The sequence below is a fragment of the Monodon monoceros genome, unplaced genomic scaffold (genome assembly GCF_005190385.1).
Source record: "Monodon monoceros isolate NGI ecotype Baffin Bay Population unplaced genomic scaffold, NGI_Narwhal_1 Super_Scaffold_15, whole genome shotgun sequence".
NCBI lineage: Eukaryota > Metazoa > Chordata > Mammalia > Artiodactyla > Monodontidae > Monodon > Monodon monoceros.
The window spans coordinates 77,233,371-77,252,182 of record NW_021703771.1 but is presented as its reverse complement, the minus strand read 5'-3'; the positions used below and the strand labels follow the sequence as shown (position 1 = coordinate 77,252,182).

The 18,812-nt window shown below is 41.3% G+C and overlaps 1 protein-coding gene across 1 annotated transcript in view; it reads left to right on the top strand.

The window, feature by feature from the left end:
• The first annotated feature begins 2,858 nt into the window (after positions 1–2,858).
• Positions 2,859–18,812, top strand: part of NOX3 (NADPH oxidase 3) — a 57,989-nt gene continuing 42,035 nt past the window's right edge. Inside the window, exons 1-6 of the mRNA XM_029224019.1 lie at positions 2,859–2,906; positions 3,524–3,619; positions 3,736–3,846; positions 4,848–4,932; positions 13,170–13,315; positions 15,785–15,966. Of these exons, the coding sequence (XP_029079852.1) occupies positions 2,859–2,906; positions 3,524–3,619; positions 3,736–3,846; positions 4,848–4,932; positions 13,170–13,315; positions 15,785–15,966 (668 nt within the window). The remainder of the gene's footprint in view (positions 2,907–3,523; positions 3,620–3,735; positions 3,847–4,847; positions 4,933–13,169; positions 13,316–15,784; positions 15,967–18,812) is intronic.

Genomic DNA, 18,812 nt, shown 5'->3' with positions numbered 1-18,812 from the left:
GCCACCATTTTGTAAAAACGGGGTTCAAGGAAGGATGTGAGGAAGACAGTATCCACAGCTTTAGAAATGTTTTACCTTTTCCCAAGATGCAGTGATCCGCCATGTCGAGGAAGACTGGCTGTGAGAAGAAACCTGCTTTGTACAATTTCTCGAGAGAGGTCTGGGTGTGACTCCTGGGCCCTCGAGGTGGGCGGTGAGGGACGGGGCCAGCTGTCCGAGGCCGGGCTTCCCCACTCAGGAGGCCCGGGTGGGCATCCCCATAGGGACTTCCGCTTGGTTTCGCCAAGGGCCGCTCAGGCCTGAGGCAGGGCGCTCCTGACTGACCCTTTTAATCACCGAAGATAGCTGAAAGGACAGCGTTCTTGGTGCTACATAAACAGACTGTAACGGAGCCTGGGCCTCACTGGTGGGCAGTGGCAGCAGCGCCATGGCCCCGGGCTCTGGGTGCCCGCTGCTCACCCTGGCAGCACCAGGCCCTGGTGCTCGGGGCAGGGGGTCTGCGCTGCCTCCTCGATGAGATGGGTTGGTGGTTTCTCCTGGCCTCCGCGTGTTCAGTGCTTCCAAGGCCTCCTTCCTGACCCGGCCCGGAACAATCGAGGCTTCTCCATTTGTCATTTCCAGGCGAGAGCCCTGTGCATCCTTTCTTTCCCTGTGTGGACGCTTTTACTTCTTTTACTTCTTAGAAATGCCTGAAAGTGCTGCTGCCTTTGGGGCTGATCTGTTAAGTCAGTTAAAAGGAGGTACAAGTTTTGCCTCGTCGGACCCACCCGGGGCCTCGGGGGACCTGGCGCCCATCCCTGCCTTGGTCTGGCCTGGGATGGAGGTCAGGGCGGGGTGTCTGTGCAGCCGGCTTCTGGAGCCGAAACTCCGGGTTACGTTTGCAAAGCGGACGTTTACAGCACATCGCAAACATCTCTTTCCTACGGGCCCTCTAGTCCTCTTGTGTAACTATGCACGTCTCCCTGATATATCTGGGGCGTTGGTGACACAGCCTGCACGGGCCCTGCTCCCCGACATGACGTTGGCGCTGCTAGGATTCCTTTGAAACCTTCCTCGGCTGGTCGTGCGGCCTGTCGGTCCGGAGGGGCCTGGCTCGGAGGGCAGCTCTGCTACCTGACCTTGGGCTTCTAGGCAGGTCTGGCTCCAAACGCTTCCAGAGGCATCTCGCCTGTGCCCTCTTCTCATTTGCCAATATTACCTGATGAACCAGGTTCTGCAGCACCTAGGACTTGCCTCCTCCTTTTTGTAAGGTCTGTTGTATGTTGCTAAATGTTTGGCTTCATTGGTTTATAGCAACCTTTCTATAGGGCACGCTTAACCCTGCTGACGCGCCCTCCCCGGAGCCCGCAGGCGTGGGCGGCCCCTTCTTGGCCCGTGGGGCGCTGCTGTGACCTTGACATAATACATAGGCTTGTGGCTTTTTTTTTTTTTTTTTAATTTAAAGATATCAAGACTTAATTCACTAAAATTTATTCTAAGTGGATATTTTTACTTTTGTACTTCTTTAAGTATCCATATTTTATCGGCTTACAGTTCATGCCTAAGTTTCCCCTGAAAATAGCAAATAAAATTGTGTATTTGTGGGGAAAAAAGAAATGTTTAGGGTAATGGTTAAAAATGAAGATGCTAAAATCAGAGAGAACTGGATTGAGGTCCCAGCTGCCCCTACTGCAAGTTACTTCATTAGGCCTGTTTCCACTTTTGTGTAAGGGGGCTTATCATAACCTACCTCATAGAGTGAGTCAGTGTATGATTTAATTGGACAATACTGGAAAAGTCCTTAACCTGGTGCCTGGATTATTGATTTAGGATTTAGAATTACTCTTATTATTTAGGTCAATGAATACTCATAATTATTATCCTCGACAGGTTTTTTCAAAGTTTTAATTTTTTTAGGATAACTAAATAGATTCACCGTATGAAGATGCAGAAAGCTTAAGCAATTATTCAAATGATTCAAATCGCCTCCTGTTTTCATCTTAATTGTCTGAAAATTTTAAATGAAATATTTGAGTCAAAACTAGCCAAAAATTTGCTTCAAGTGGGCCAAGTTTGCCTACCAGAGCAACCATAGTCACTGTTTAATAACTATAACTTAAACAAAATCAGAGAATGGACCAGGCCTACGCATAGCCGCTCCTGGGATCACTAAGGTATGAAAGAATATTCTCACTGACCTCATGGGTGCACCAACTGGGATTAGGAAGAAAATAGGGTTTATTCCATCAATCCCACAAAAATGTCTCCTTTATTCTTCATAGCCACATGTTAAATTTATGAAAATTCTTCCATCTGTGTTTTTTTAAGATCCTTTTCTTTTTTCTTCACCATCTTCTGAAAGATTGTTTAACTTATATTTATTTACCCGCTCTTCTATGTCTTCTATAAAAAGCTTTTTTCAAAGAGGGAGAAAGGAAGTAAAGAAGCTAAATAGAGAAAACTCTATAAAAATGTTTTGCTGTATCCAGCCATCAGCAGCTAGGTTATTCTTCAAATTTACATAAGGATTTATTATCATCTTGACTGCAATCATGTAGAAAACGAATGGGGTACAAAGTACATGAGACTAATTTAATAAAACGAGCTTTCTTTGCTTGTGAAATCTTTGAAGAAAGGAATCATTAGACAGAGACTTGCCTTGTTTTCACCAAGGTCAGGAGGCATGTCAACTTGGAGATGTGCCCTTGGCGAGAAGTCCTTAATTAGAAATTCCTCGGGAGCTGCTCCCAGTAGGTGCTTCCTAAGACGAAAAGACAAAATAACTTAGCAGGGAAGCCCTTACTAAGGGTAAGGTTACAACGTCCAGGTTCAGGTGAATGAAAGAAACAATTTGCTGACAGCAAAAGAGCAAAGCTGTCATGATGGGTTGCTGGATTTTGAATGAAAGTCTCTCCATCATATTAGTAGTAAGTATCATTTTTGTTATTTAACTTTAAATATATACATTGAATGTCTTGATTCTTAGGATAACTTGTAGAGCGATATGAAATAACTTCAAGTATTGCTCTGGTTAAAGGACTAAAACTTGTTAGAAAACATTCAATAGATACATTTAATTTACCCTTGCAGAATCATGTAAGTCATGACTTTTAAAGTCAAGTAGTTTGCTTTTGCATCATGTATGAATGTTTCTCTAAATCGAATGAAGGCTTTGAATTAGACTATGAAATTGGAATTTTTCCAGAGTACTTTCTGAGTTGTTTTTAAAGATTTCCTCCTTCTTGACATTATTGACTTAAAATGTTATAGCAATGTTGATTAGGATGGTTTTGTACTTTTCATTAATTTCCTTAAAATACACCCATATATGTTTAAAGTCTTTTTTTATAAAGTTAACAATTTCTTACCATTACGATCACTGTTAAAAAACTGATCTATGAGAAATAAGTACTGTATATTGTGGTTGATATTGAGAAGCTCTTCATTTCACTTTAAAAGAAGAACCCCAAGAACCCCAAGTGATTTTGAATAGAAGAAAAGGTTGAAGACAGTATTGATTGGTTCTTTTTTCATTCTACTCTAGCTCTCATGGCTGGGAGTAAATTTATATCTGTTTATTGACACATTCTGTTGGTACGAAGAGGAAGAGTCTTTCCTTTATACACGAGTTATTCTGGGTGTAAGTAGATTTGGGGACTACACATTAATTATCATTTCAGAAAGAAAATGCATTCTATTTTCCCCAGCTTCCTTGTTTTCACTGTATCTCTTTCTTGTGTGTTTATGTATGGACAGTCAACACTGGCTTGGGCTCGAGCATCTGCAGTGTGCCTGAATTTTAACTGCATGCTAATTCTGTTACCAATCAGTCGAAACCTCCTTTCACTCATGAGAGGGACAAGTAGTGTAAGTACTAAATTATCTGAAATAATTTCAGTTGTTATGATCTAATGTGTGTCATTGAAAACAAAGATGTACTTCACTATGAAATTCCCAATAATCCTGGTTAGATTGAGGTTTGTTTCTCTGTAGTGAGAACACAAGGACTAAAACTGAACGTCTGAAATTGGAACATCTGATTTGTCTTTTGCTTTTGCCATTGACTCCCTACGTGACATTGGACTCATTGCTCAACCTTCCCCTGATGCATTTGCTTCATTGGAAAAGAAGAGCTAATAAGATTGACCTGACTCGTGAAGATGGAAGTATTATAACAGCTTGAATTACTACAATTTCTGATTAAAAGGAGCTAAATAAGTAGATGAGCCAAATGCACTAAAGAAGCATCTGTCTGAGTTTTCAGCCCAGGAAAACACAGTCACTGTACATAGATTTTAGTATGTAAATTTTAGCCCCTACCAGACACATTGGAGTATTTCCTAATTATGTAGATTTCACCGTGTTGGGTGCTTACCTGTGTTTCCTGCCAAACAGAATAATGCACTGTACAGAAAAATAAGACCTTCAATAACCCTTCTAGACTACATAATTTATTATATAATCATCTTCATAATTTCATGAATATTTAGTTGTAGATGAATATAGAGCCTTTCTTGGTGTAGTAAGGAATAATTTATAGACTACTTAAACCATGTCACTGAGGATGATGGTTATAATCTTCATTTTCTAAATTAGCTGAGGCATGATTATTAGCAGGTTTATTCTAGAGTTTTGGCTTATAGCCAGGCAACTACTAACTCAGTCACTTTTATTGAGTTGAAATTTCAGCAAAGCCAGTAATAACCATTTGATTTTGCTTGTTTAATTAATGGCCACTAATTTTTGTGTCATGTAGCCTCACCTTCAGTAATTTAGAGACAGGGCCTGAGTCTTGTTTTCTTAACTCTTATGACACTGTTATTGCTATGATTTTCCCTGAATAAGACTTTTAATTTTTGTTATTCTAGTGCTTCAGAGGACCATGGAGGAGGCAATTAGACAAAAATCTCAAATTCCACAAACTGGTTGCCTATGGGATAGCCATGAATGCAAGTAAGTGCTAGTTATTAATTGCCTGATTAATTTTATAATACCTCCCATTCACTTTATAGTTTTATTTCCTCCCTGCCAAAGACTCACCCTTAGGTAAAAGAAATCTTTGCCTTCCATCTGACCGTACAAACCTTATATAAATGGATTTTTTAATTTCTGATTTATACGCATGCAGTCTTCCCTACCAAGCCTTCAATTTGTCAAGGAAAAGTTTATGAAACTTCATTTTCATTTGTGAATAACTAAGCTTGTTGATAATACCATGGTAAAAACCCACTTGAAAAATGAACACTTTGTTAGTCAATATAATTCACATCAGAAATAAAATTGCCCTATACTCAAAATCCCATTCAGTCGTAGGAAAACGACTATCAAATGGTATCATGGGCAATAAAAAGAAAAAAGAAAAGCAAGATCATGTGAACAAGGTCCTGAATAGTATTGAGCTAGTGGATATAAAAGGATTTTGAAAAGATATGAAGCTTTATAGGTATATAAAGTGTTACCACTATTTCTTGAATAGAAAACCAGAGAATTCAAGATACACGCACTAGAAATTAGCATCAAAGGTCAAGGTTAAACTCTGGTGAGGAAGAAAGGAACAGGGGCAATAACCAACTGGCTTGTGGTTTTGTTGGGCAACAAAGACATTGAAATGAAAGGCTATCTGAACAATAAAGAGTTATGATTCAGAACTGTTTCCCTCAAACTAATTTAACAATAAACTGTTTTTCTCATTTGTTTTTATCCTCTCATGCATAAAAAATAGCAGAGTAAAAAGAACACTCAAAACAAATGCGGGTTTAATTAAGCAACAAGACATGACAGACGGTGCCCCAGTGCCAATTAGCACAGCTTCGGGTGTGCGCTGAGATGTGTGGGGGGAGTTCCCTACCGGCTGTCTTCAATGCCAGATTAAACCAACCCCGGAAACGTTTGCAAAAGGTCTTTGGAGTTTGTTAAGACTTAAGCGTAAAAATACATCATGTCTTAGAGAACACTAGCGAAGGGATGGAGGACAAGGAACAGGGCTAATTCATGTTTGTGTTCCAAGGCCTGCAATAGCGCTGAGTATATGTAGGTGCCAATAATCTTTGTGAATGCGGGAAGGGATGAAGACTCAGGGAAGCAGATTTCAGCTCAGAAATGCAAGTCTTTGCCAGACCTTGAAAATTATCTAAAATTAGAACGAGGGTCCCCTGAGAGTGCTGAGTTCCCTGTTGGGGGAGGTGTCCTAGTGGAATCCAAATTGCTCCTTGAAAAGCACTTCAGAGAAGGAATTCAAGGAATCGCTAGGCTTCCTTTAAAATCTTAAGAACCTTTAATTCTGTATTAAAAGAGGAGATAAAACACAGTACAATGGCAGGAAGAATATGATCACTCTGCAATAGCTTTAAGGCAGAATTGGACTCTAAGAGAAAGTTACAAACATATTACAGAGAGAAGGAACAAAAAAACCCACAGCGTCAAAACAATCAAAAAAGAAATCAAAGAATAAAAGAAAATATGTATTATACGATAGGTTTCTCCTTAAACCTTTGCGTATGTATATTTCTTCATGTGGAATCATATATCAATAGTATACCTGCATCAGTGATGTGTACTGAATATCTCCCTCCCATGTGCAAGATACCCTGATAGGAGCTGTAACCGTCTGAAACTGGTACAGTCAGTAATGTTTTCAGGATGGAGTATAATTCATAGGGACAGCAGTTGACTAGAATCAGATAACCAAGTTATTTTATACCCCTGCTAGTGATGGGTTGTGTGATCTCGGATAAGTTCCTTATGTCCTCCTCTGTGGAATTAAAAGAACAATAATCCAATCTATCCATCCTTATAAGATGCGCAGACCCGTTGTCAGGAGTGGACCTCTAGGAAACCGACAGACTTCAAGGTCATTCACTGTGGCTATTGCAAAGAGAATCAGGTCCAGGTTTAACAGGGCCAGCAGGCTCCGCTCGTCAAGCCCCGCCCACTGGTGCTTCCCCTCACCTCTCACCGCACCCCTTTGCTTTTCCCTAGCTCCTGGCGGTCCCTGAGCAGTCTGTGCCTTTGCTCTTGGTATTCCCTTTGTCCAAAATGCTTATCCTCTCCTTCTTCGTTGGGTAAGTGGTTGCTGTACCCAGGACTCGTTGCCTGGCCAGCTTTCCTCTGAGCCTCCAGGTCTGGGCTGTTGGCCCTCCTCACCTGCGGGTCCAGCCGCACCTCCCGCCCTATAGTACTATTTCTCAGACTCTCATCACCTTAAAATTTGTGACTGTGCCTTATGCCTCTTGGCTTTCATGGTCCCGGCACACAATAGGTCCTGAACAAATTCGGTCAAACCTGAGGATGAGTAGAGAAGTCAGCTAGCAGGCAAAAGAGATCAAGAGAATTCCTGGAAAAAGAGACAAGATATGAGAGTGCGGGAGTTCCTAGGGAACCTGGAGCAGTTTGGGGTGGATGAAAGATATAGTGGGCAGTGAAGAGGTTCAGAATGACGTCAGTCATCCAAGGTAATCAGTTCGCATTCTGCTATGACAAGACGAAGCAGGCTGCTCTTTCTCCTCCGTCTTTCCCTCACAGATCCCTGGAGAGAATCAGGTATTCTCTCTGGCCCTCTTCTGCTTGAGTCCCCACTGTTTGCCAAGCTCCCAAACATCTCCCGGGGCTGTGCCAGCAGGGTCTGACTGCTTTTGAGAGCAGAGCGCCCCTCTTCTCCCACCTCCATGGCAACCAGCGGCGCTGCGGTTGTTTCCATTCCAGGCAAAGGCGGGAAGGTGGGGAGATCGCTCTCTGCTTCTCCCAGACCCTGACAAAGCAATTACTACATTTCACATTAACTACAAAACGTGGCTGGCAACGGTGCTTTTAGAAGAAAAAAAAAAATGCTAAGCCCTGGTTTCATAGATATACCTTTGCTTTTCACATTTTGTCCTTCCAGTGTATTCACTTGGGAGCAGCTGAAAATGTCCCCGTGCTTATTTTATTAGCATCGCCCATGATGCTGCTTTTCAAATAGCCGACTGGCTTAATAGAGGTGTGTAACCTTGGAAGAAGTGCATCCACATAGAGGTTTGCGTGCCAGCCTCTAATTTCTCATCCATTCCCCTATAAGTTGAACTGCAGGCTTTAATTGGTCAAATCATTAAAGGATGTAATTAGAGCCTTGTGAAAGTAGGCTGGGGTGGAGGAGGGAAGAGGCAGACAATGGTATCCATAATCAAGGGCATCACCGAAAATGCAGTGACAGGAACTCTTCTTCCTTTGGCTTCCTGCCTTCCTGCATGCCTGCCTATGATAAGAGCTGCTGGAGCCTTCTTCAACCACTAATAAATCACTTTCAGAGCCCTATAACCTCACTGGTGTAAAAATGATAGTTTCGCAGCTTCTCCGTTCTTATTAATGCAGGTCTTTCTGGGCTCTCTGGTCCACAGTAGACCTTGAAGACGCTTCCAGTGGAATAGTAGTACTTTGAGCCCGAGCTTCCTTCAAGGGGCCTGTGAATAGAGACCAAGGCAGCTCTCTGGCAAATTCTGCAGCTTGCATCCGCCAGGTTCCAGGGCGGGCAGTGACCCACGTGTAGCTCCTGACGAGTTGCTGATTAAACCTCAAGAAACACAACACAGACAGGTTGAGAGAAACGACCTCAGAATCGGGGTGCTAAGAAAAAGTGATTTGGAGGCCTCACCACAGAGAACAGTCCCAGAGGCCCAAACTCTTCAGGACTTGATCCCAAAGGAATGGCTACTAGTTCTGCTTGAGGCACGGGGAGGTCCAAGGAGGCTCTCTACCCCGTCCTGCCTATAACATGATTTAATGTGATTTACAAACGAGTGGCATGCACAGGATGCCAGAGAATATGTGTATTCTTGCAGAAATCAGACAACACACTTGAAAGTCTGGGGCCAGATTCTGAAATGCAGAATCAAGAAACGCAGCCAGGATTTGTCCCAGCATCCTTCTTTCTAAAAGCTGCTTAATTAGGAGGTGACTAACTTCAGAATGACTGTTATCACTGACAGGCAGGCAGAAAGATAGCAAGAACTGACCACACTTCCAAGATTCTCCCTCAATTACCCTCGCTTTGATCTCCTGCAAAAGAAAAAGAAGGAAAGAAAGAAGGGAAAGGAACTTTCTCAGGGCAACTGGCTCTAATTGTAGCCTTTATGGTTTTTTTGTTCACTGTTCAATAAAATCTCCTTATGTGAGCTCAGAAGTTCACACACCAATTAAATGTGCATTTGTAGTGTGTCTAAGATTGTGGCTCTCTTTTAACTGTAAAAGTACTTTGGTAAGAAAATAAAATTGTGGGAAGACCCAGTCACAGCATCTTTTCGTCTGGCATTTAAGGTGGGATCTGGAAATGCGTACCTAGGGCTCTTCCAAGGGCTTTGGCAGAAAGTCCCCAGAGGCACCAGGAAGAAGGAACCTGTGTAGTTGGTGACACTGGATTTGCCGTAACACTTAAGAAACCCCTTTGAGACAGTGTTGACTTTGAAAACATATTGAAACATAAGTTTCATGTTTGCATTGCTCTCGTATTGGACTCCAGCTCCCTTTTAGATTGACAGATACTCCCAATTAGCTTCAGACGGAGACACAGGAGCCAGACAGCTGGAAGGGAGCCTAGACATCAAGGTTTAGTCCAGTCCACACATTTTACAGATGAGAAAACAGGGACTGAAAGAAGTTAAGTAACTGAGAAGTATCCTCTTCAGTATTGTTTCTCCTACATGCTCATATCAAATCTAGTAACATGATATGATTTTGATGACTAAGAAAGAGGAAAATAAAACCATATCTCTATTTTATCACATACTTGAAGCAACCGTCACTATAAATATAGCATGGCTATTCATATTAAAATAACTAAAATGTATAAAGGGAAGAATAGGAAATATAATGTCTGAAAAAGAACAAAATCAGTATCTATCAAGTCCCAACAGTCCTGGATTTGGTAGCTGGGATACCTTTGGTTCCAAGCCAAGATCACAGTAAAATTAGGGTCTGCTCTAAGAGGAAATAAAACATTTAGACAAACAAAATGGGCACAAGCAGTATCCTCTCTGAGAATTCCTGAGATAAGCAAAATAAGATATTCTACTTTTTATTTTCTACCTGTGAAAAGAAAACAAAATAGAGGTAGCTGGAGCAAAGGAACATTTAAGACGTGAATTTTAAAGTACATAAAAAAACTGGAAAGGATAATTTTCAATATATTCCCTCAGGAGCTACCTTTTGCAAAGCATCTTGGGTTTTCTTATACTACTTCATTAGTTTCTTCAGCTCTGTTATGGGAAACCTGGCAAGAAGAATAAATAAAGAGTTCAATATCTTTGCTCATTCAATAAATGTACTTAAATTTAGTTTATCAGTGTCAAATTCTCTTGTGGAAATCAACCTAACAGAAAATAGATTGTGATCAACAACTCATTACGTGGGAGAAAGATGTTACAGAACGTAGACTATAAAAGACCTAGAATTTATCCTGTGTTCCGTTTCTGACCATCACATGTGGATTATGTAATGGTAAATACATCACTTAATTTTTTGCTTGAAGCTCAGTATCTATTTCTGTAAAATGGGAACAGCTCCTCTCTGTCTGGTGTGCTTTAGTCCACAAAGGGAGAATTGAAGAAAGCTAGGAGCAGAGGAGTGAGGGTAAAGGGATATAATGTAAAAGGAGTATTTACACCCACCTACAAAGAGGACTCCAAAGGTCATAAGTCTTAGGAGCTATTTGACTCTAGATTAAAGACACCAACTGAGCCATTCAAAGAGTCTAGCTAAGCCCTTAGGAGAAATTCATTTTCAGTAAACTGTAAGGGTATAACAATTATTGATTAGTGAAAAGAAGCAGTATAACTTAAAGGTCAAAAGATGGGGCCCTGGAATCAAGCAAACAGGGTTTTATCCTACCTTTGCCATTAATGGACTACAGGTCTCTTAACTTGTTATATACTGGTCTGTAAAGTGGGAATAAGATTAATACTTGAGGATTACATGAGATCATATGCCTAAAGAATTTATAACAGTGCTTGCGGTATAATAAGTATTCAATATCTGTTAGCTATGAAAAATATTACCTGTTTTTTTCAAAACTTTAAGATACTTACCAGAAAACAGCAATTAAAAATACTGGACAGGGGCTTCCCTGGTGGCGCAGTGGTTGAGAGTCCGCCTGCCGATGCAGGGGACACAGGTTCGTGCCCCGGTCCGGGAGGATCCCACATGCCGCGGAGCGGCTGGGCCCATGAGCCACGGCCGCTGAGCCTGCGCTCCGCAAAGGGAGAGGCACAGCAGTGAGAGGCCCGCGTACCGCAAAAAAAAAAAAAAAAAATACTGGACAATGTTTATGTTCAATTTAGCAAATAGTTCCTATTTTATATACAGCATATTGCAAGAGTCTGCTGCCGGGTAAGCTTTTCTAGCTTTGTGGACGCTAAGACCAAACAAGGCAGCCCCTTCGTAGACGTGGCCGCATATAGTAACAAATGGAACATAACGAGGAAAGACACCGCCCCTTTGGTGCTAACCTCACCAAACCCGTAAGGAGACAGTCAACAGCACAGACTCAGAAACACTATAATGTGCTTTGCCTTCTTAAGTGAGCTTCAACCAAAAGTATATTTGAACTGATTTCTAACTAAAAGGCTGTAGGAAAATGTGTTAAAACACGTATTAGCAGGGAAAACACTACTCCAACCATGTTGCACACAGATTGACTCCCTGGACCTTTCTCCCTTTCTGTAATCTTATGGTCACTCTGCAGATCATTACTAAGGACAGGCTGGTGCTAAGCATGTGCCAGGTGTTGAGGTTTCAAGATGAACGAGTCTTGCGGCGTCAAAGTCCATCAAGAAACGCAGGTATAAATAAATACTCAGAACCATAGTATCTGGGAAATGTCATCAAGGTATGACATCCGTGCTTGTGGAATCGAAGAATGCTTGAGAAGACAACTTTTGAATTGGGTCTTAAAGCGTGAGGACTGCTTTGCAGCGCAGAAGAGGGAATGGCTCTGTTAAAAGAAACTCAGGTGGCAGAGAGAAGAGGCTAAATAGAAGATGTCATTTCTAAATGTATCTGATACTGGGACCACAGGAATCAAATGCCACCGATATTCACAGAACTTTCTGCTGTTCCTTTTTCCCTCACTCCCCATACCTCCAGCCACAACTTAGAGCCGTGGAGGACCCCAGAATTCACCCACAACTGTAGAGATTTATAGTAGTAGTAGCCTCTGCTGCTTTTCACTGTGGGTGCAGGAAAAAAAGAAAAACATATCAACCGGGAAATTATCTGTACTCTGGGTAATGAATTCTCATTTCACACTTGAATCTGATCCCAATGGCAAGTATCAACTGGCCACCCAGCAGGGCTTCCATTGGTAGGAAAAGACTCAGGATGTCTTTGTCTGGACGTTGTGACTGCTGGCTTCCCCACAGATTTCAGAAGACCGGGAAGAGTAGCATCGGGCACAGACTTCGTAGGCTGGATGATGCTGTGTTCTGAGCTTATTCTCTTCATTTGGAATTTAGACATCACCAATTCCCAGAATTAGAAAGCTGAATTTTCTTCTTAAGAATATACAAAGAGGCTTAGTTCCATAAATACTGGCTTATTTCAGTCCACTAGGAATAACACATGCAAGTATATGTGTGTATGTGTACATGTAGGTATATATATACATGTACACTAAAATGTATAAAGTAAGAATAAAAAATATAAAGTCTGAAAGAGAACAAGAACACTGTCTCCTCTGGTATCCATAACGTATGTCATATGCATATATATTAGTGTGCATTATGCACAGTATTCTAGACAATGTTTTATTTCTTGGGAAAGAAGGGGTGTGTGTGTGTGTGTGTGTGTGTGTGTGTGTGTGTGTATCTTCTTATATATATGTATAGGATGGAATACATATATATATATATATATATATAATTAGCTTGTATATCATAATATCTATTCCAGGCCCAAAATGATTATATGTTTATAATTAAATTATGGTGAATTGAAATTTAATTTATGTGAATATAATTAAAATGAATGCTGTGAATCATACAATATCTTCAGAAGTATTTGATTCATTCCATTCAAGACACTTGGGAAAGATGCACAAATTACTCTTCCTTAGATATTACAAAAACCAGAACAGAGAAACTTGACCAGATAGGCACTGAGTTTCTGAGTAACTACCAAGGAAGAAATCCACATGGTGCATGTCCCATATCATCCCTGGCCCGTAGCCATCCACATCTTGGCGCATTTGTGTAACCTGGAGTACTACCACTGGAGCCAGTCGCCGGAAGCAGAGGGACTTGTAGCCGCACTTTCCAAACTTGGCAACGCCCCAGATGAGACCTACCTCAACCCCATCCGGACCTTCCACACAGTGAGTTCTCCTTGCATGCCACCTGGCTGCTCATCCCCCAGATTCTTCCTTTTCTGATCCCTTTATCAGGAATACTGTATTTCAAAAGCTTTTAATGAAACAAAAAGCTAGAGAGGTTTTTATGCCAAATGCTAACATCAATTTCACCTTTTAAAAATTATTTTCTTCTGCCATCAATGTTGCTGAGAAGTTATGAACAAGAAGAAAAACCGATGCCACTTAATTAGTTTATAGCAAAAGATAGTAAATACACCTAAACAAGAAATGCAATAACCTGTTAAAACCCTAACATTTAAATTTTTTTAAGTAGCTCATGATTAGATTTTTTTTGGCCTATGTTAGAATCATAAAGAATGTGAAGTGCCATCTAAATTCAGGGGGGAAGAAGTGGATGTCTTCATTTTCAGTTTGCAAATTGTTTTCTGGATCCCTTCTCCTGTGTCATTTTTGGCACACAGGTGACTAGCTAGTTTGGCAAATCTGATGCTGGGCAAAGCAGCTAATTCCAGAATAAGACCCGCATGGCCAGTGACATCATTAATGCTAATTAGCTGTGTGCCCATGTGGGAAACAAAAAAGAATACCCAAAGTGTAGCCACAGAAAGCCATCTGTAAAGATTAAGACATTTCTCTCCTTTAATCCACCCTCTACCTCTCTTTTCCTGATTGATTTAAACTTTTGCCATGTACTACCTACTATATTGGAACATGTATTCAGCATGTTGACGAAGCTCAAAAATCTGTACCGCCCAAGAAGAGCCCTAAAACAATACTCTCCAGAATGGAAATTTCTCCACTACCATCTGGGCCATCCCTTTAAGTGACCTTTTGCCCACGCAGCCTGATTTGAAGAAGCAAAATTCAAAGACTCTTTTTGGGGAAATTCTTCCATGTCATGTCCTCTAATTATCCTAAGATGATTTTGAAAAGCAGGCCACTGATCAAGTAGAGCTACATTTTCTTAGCTGACAACAATTAGAAGCTACAGATGCCCTAAGCTTGTGGGAATGGAATGCCTTTGGTGTACTCATTTGAGCTGCAGGATTTGTCTGGGCACCTACTGGGGTTATAACTCTTTTCCCCACTAGGGCTCTGGAAAATTCATTGCAGTACACACCCGAGAATAAATCTCAACATTTTGAAGAGACTATGTAATAAATAGCACTTATTATAAATATTTTTAAAGCAATTTAACAAGATGATTAAGCTACTCCCTATATGGTTATTTTGTAATTTTAGAAGCAATATACTATTTAAGTACTAATTAAGTTCAGGAAACCCTCTAATTTGGGATATTTAGAGAAAGATGGGTATCAGTAACACAGTGTGTACACTACAGAGTATTTCTAAAGAGACACAGTGGAATTGTTTAAGACAAATGATTGCAACTGAAACCAGTCTATAAATATGTTGTGACAAGAGGGAAGCGGGGATTTGCTTTAATAAGCAAAGAAGAATGATTTGTAATTAGCACATCATATGATGTAAATGGATTTCTAAAATGCCTGAGTACACTTGAAAAAAGTCTTTTAAATGTTTTACACATACCCCTTTCAATTTTATTTCCACTGTTTGCTCTATGAAGAAAAAATAAACAACAGAGAAGTCTCTGTCCAAATTACCTTAAGATCTCAAAGCAGCCCAAATTAATGAGATTTTACTGACAAAAGATATAGTGTGAGTTCACTGAGCTCATTGTTGTCTCAAAGATAGTAACACAATGTGTGAATACTAATGACTTGGCCAGAATATGGGAAACTCACAATAAAAACAAAATGCTTTGTGATTCACGTTCTAAAAAGCTATTTAATCAACCTCTACATTCACAGGGCAGAATTCTGGCCTTTTGGCAGGGTCTATCGGATAAGGAGAGCTGTATCTTTATTGATCACCTGGGATTTACAAAGCCTTATTCCAAGCCTCCTGAGGTAACATGAAAGAAATGCAAGTCATGGTCCTTCCAATTAAAAAGCGAGAGCAAGGAATAACCGCCAGGGGAACAGAGTGTGCAGCTGCTTTATTAGGAATGCCCCTGAGGGACCTCTCCAAAACAGTGTTTATTAATGTTAAGATGCAATTAAGCATGGACATTCTTATTTTAAAAATTAAAAACTTGAAACCCGACTTTATTTTGCAGTATTGTATCTTAAAATGCATTTTCATTTATTGTCCTAATTTCAATTCAACATAATAACTTTGACATGACAATTGATTTATACAGATGGAAAAATAAATGTAGTTAACAAAATGGCATTGGGCAAAATTTGAGCAGAGTGAATTTCCACCCTCAGGTGGAGTAGAGGAGAGGGCAAGGAAGTTCCCTCGTGAAGTGTATGGGGATGCTTTTCAAGGCTAATACGCTTCTGATTAGATCGCTGTGAATTGCTGCCTGCTTGGACTCTCAAATATTGATCCTAAGATGGAAAAACAGGACTGAGACATTAATGTCATGGTGCTTGTTTCTTTTAGAACACAATCACTGAGTTGCTAAGGACAGTCGCGGGTATTACTGGCCTGTTGATCTCTCTGGCTTTGATCTTGATCATGACCTCTTCCACCGAGTTCATCCGGCAGGCGTCCTATGAGTTGTTCTGGTACACACACCATGTTTTTATCGTCTTCTTTATCGGTCTGGCTATCCACGGGGCAGGGTGAGTCCTTACGGCGTCTTAGAAAGTCTTTTAGATGGAAAAACATGACATGCAAGACTAATGGACACATAGAACGTATGAAAAAAGCACATTCTCTGTGCCAAACACCTTTTTAATAATACTGAAAATAAGCAATGTAGATGGTGAAGGATTATACTTTTCCTAGCTAACTCTGTTGGAGAGTCTTGACATGTATATAAGAATTTTAATGAATGCTGAGTAACAATAGGTCTCTGTTTCATTCAGAACCTATTTTCACGATCCAATTTATATGGGATTCGTTGGGATATATCTTTTTGACACCCAGAGTTTACTTCTGCTTGACCAAAATCATCCCAGTGTCGGGGAGGGGACAGTGTGTGAGATGGCCAATCTGACCTAGGCTCTGCCACTGGTGTTCAGGGTGACCATGTGCAAGGCTTTCAATTCCCTGAACCTCAGTTTCCCCGTCTGACCTCTAGGAATCCTTTTTCCTCAAACATCCGATAAAATGCTGTGCTGGCATTCAACACCCACCTGATAACTCTTAATTCCTTCATCAGGAAGCTAGAGCAGCAGCATCTGAAGTATAGCACCTTCAAACATAATGTTTTCAATTCTTTAAATATTACCAAAATGGCTCTAGACCAATTAACCAATTGATGTCTGTAAACTAGGTTGTCCCATATTAATTACTTCATAAATTGATGCTCTTTTTTCCCATGTTAAATTTTCAAAGTACATTTATGTATATGCACGACCAACTTGACCTTGAAAACCGTCCTGCCCAATAGAGACGGTGCTGTTATTCCCCATTTCATAAGGAGGAAACAGATGTTCAAAGGGTTAAGTGATTCGCTCAAGATCCCAGGACAAATAAATGGCAGTCAGACCCAAGACACCGGTCTTCAGGCAACCAAACCTTTACTCGTAACAAGCCCTGAAGATTGGGTCTCTACTTCCGTGAATAAACCATTCCTCGACACTTGCAAGACCGTGCCTGGTGATATTGCAAAGCCCTGTATGGCTTGCCAGAAGTTCTTCATCTGCTACCCACACTCACATGATACCATGTCCTGCACCTTGTTCTCCCACCACGGCCACTGCTGAGTGCAGGGGGGCCGAGTCTCAGAGGTGGGCTCTGTTTCTGCCCAGACCCGGAAGGGGAAACACACGGCCCAAGAGGCTGGATGGCCAAGCAAGTCACACACCACGCGGTGACTGTGGATCCCCTGCGGGGCCCTCTGGGAGCTCTTCTCAATCAGCACCTCCCAGCAAGTCAACTGCGTCCTCCAGTCTCCCTCCCACACTAGAAGCACCCCTCATCTCAGCCCTCCACTTCTTGAAGGGGCTCCAAGCGGCTGCCACTGCCTCTGCCCAGTTACGAGCTCCCCCATCATCTGTCAGCTTGTCTGACACAGACATTGTAGGAGGAAGAATTGCCCCAGGGGTGTATTTCACCCTAAAAAATTGGCCATCCCTCTGCTAATCTTTAGAAACCTAGTCAGTCAATGTTCATATTGATGCTGCTGCCTGGCTAAGGGCTTTCTAGCCTCTTTTAACTTTAAAATACCCGCAGTTGACTCTTCTGAATGTGCCATCCCTCACCCTGACTTTTTGTATTTGGAGGATGGGGTGGATGGTATGTAGTCCCCAAGCCTTCCACCCCAAAGACTGTCAGGCCTTCCTTTCTCTGTGGCCTCTTCTGCTGGTGCCAGGGTGTTAACCCCTGTAGTTCATTTGAGAGACTCTTCATAATTCACATGTGTCTAGAAGAACTCTTCACAAAAATGACACGTGCATCGCCCTGATCCTTCCTCCCCGGCATTCACACCCTGGTCCATTGTAGAAGCACAGAGGATTTCAATGGGCAGTGTTTCATTGGAAATATTTTTTAATATCCAAATAACATTTCATAAGATGAAATTTTTTTTAGTCATTTTAACTTAGTTGGAAGTCTTATTTTGGGATAAGGGCCTCATTTAATCTTCTCAGCGTGAAGTATTCTACAGCTACTGTTTACAGCAAAAAGTAATTTGCAAATTCTGTACAAAAATGCCAAGTAGGATTATTGGAATGTGTTAAAGCCCACTAATCTTCTTATTTTGGGATGGCATAGATGAAGACATAAAAAGTTTAAAAATTTTTAAAAAGATACCTACTGCATTTGAGAAGTGTTCTGAGGTTCCTTTAGGTAAAACAAGAAATGTTGTCTAAGGCCTGAGAACGAAGGTGTTAAAATTGACAGATTCTTTTCCTCTGGCTCCTATTTTTTATTCACCCTTCCTCTGTCTGGGCATCATTTGCTCATGGGAGATTCACAGATAGTTTTGCTCATCTAACTCAGTGGGATGTTATCAAGTTGGATGACTTCCATAAAACAGACTGGGACAAAGGCCAGGATGGTAGTTCTCCAGGCTGTTTCCAAGGGCATTGCCGTGCCCTCCTCCCAGGCCCTATGATGCAAAAGGAGACATGTTACTCCACAGGCTACCCAGGACCTGAGCTGTGTCATGCTAAATTTTCTCTGTGAGGATCATGTTCCTCAAAAGTTAATCCATGTATTTTACTCATAAACTGCTAGGAATTGAGCAACACCTGGATTACATGACCTCAGCATCACATGCTTCACAGCCTGTGCACCAGTGGGTAAAGGGAGGAATTTGTACCTAAGCAAATTGTCCAGGGTCAATGGGTACTGCATCTGTAGCAAATATAATATAGCAGGATCAGAACTTCCCTGGCAGTCCAGTGGTTAAGACTCCGTGCTTCCACTATAGGGGGCATGGGTTCGATCCCTGGTCACGGAACTAAGATCCCACATGCTGCATGGCACGGCCAAAAAATGAAAAAAAAAAAAAAATATA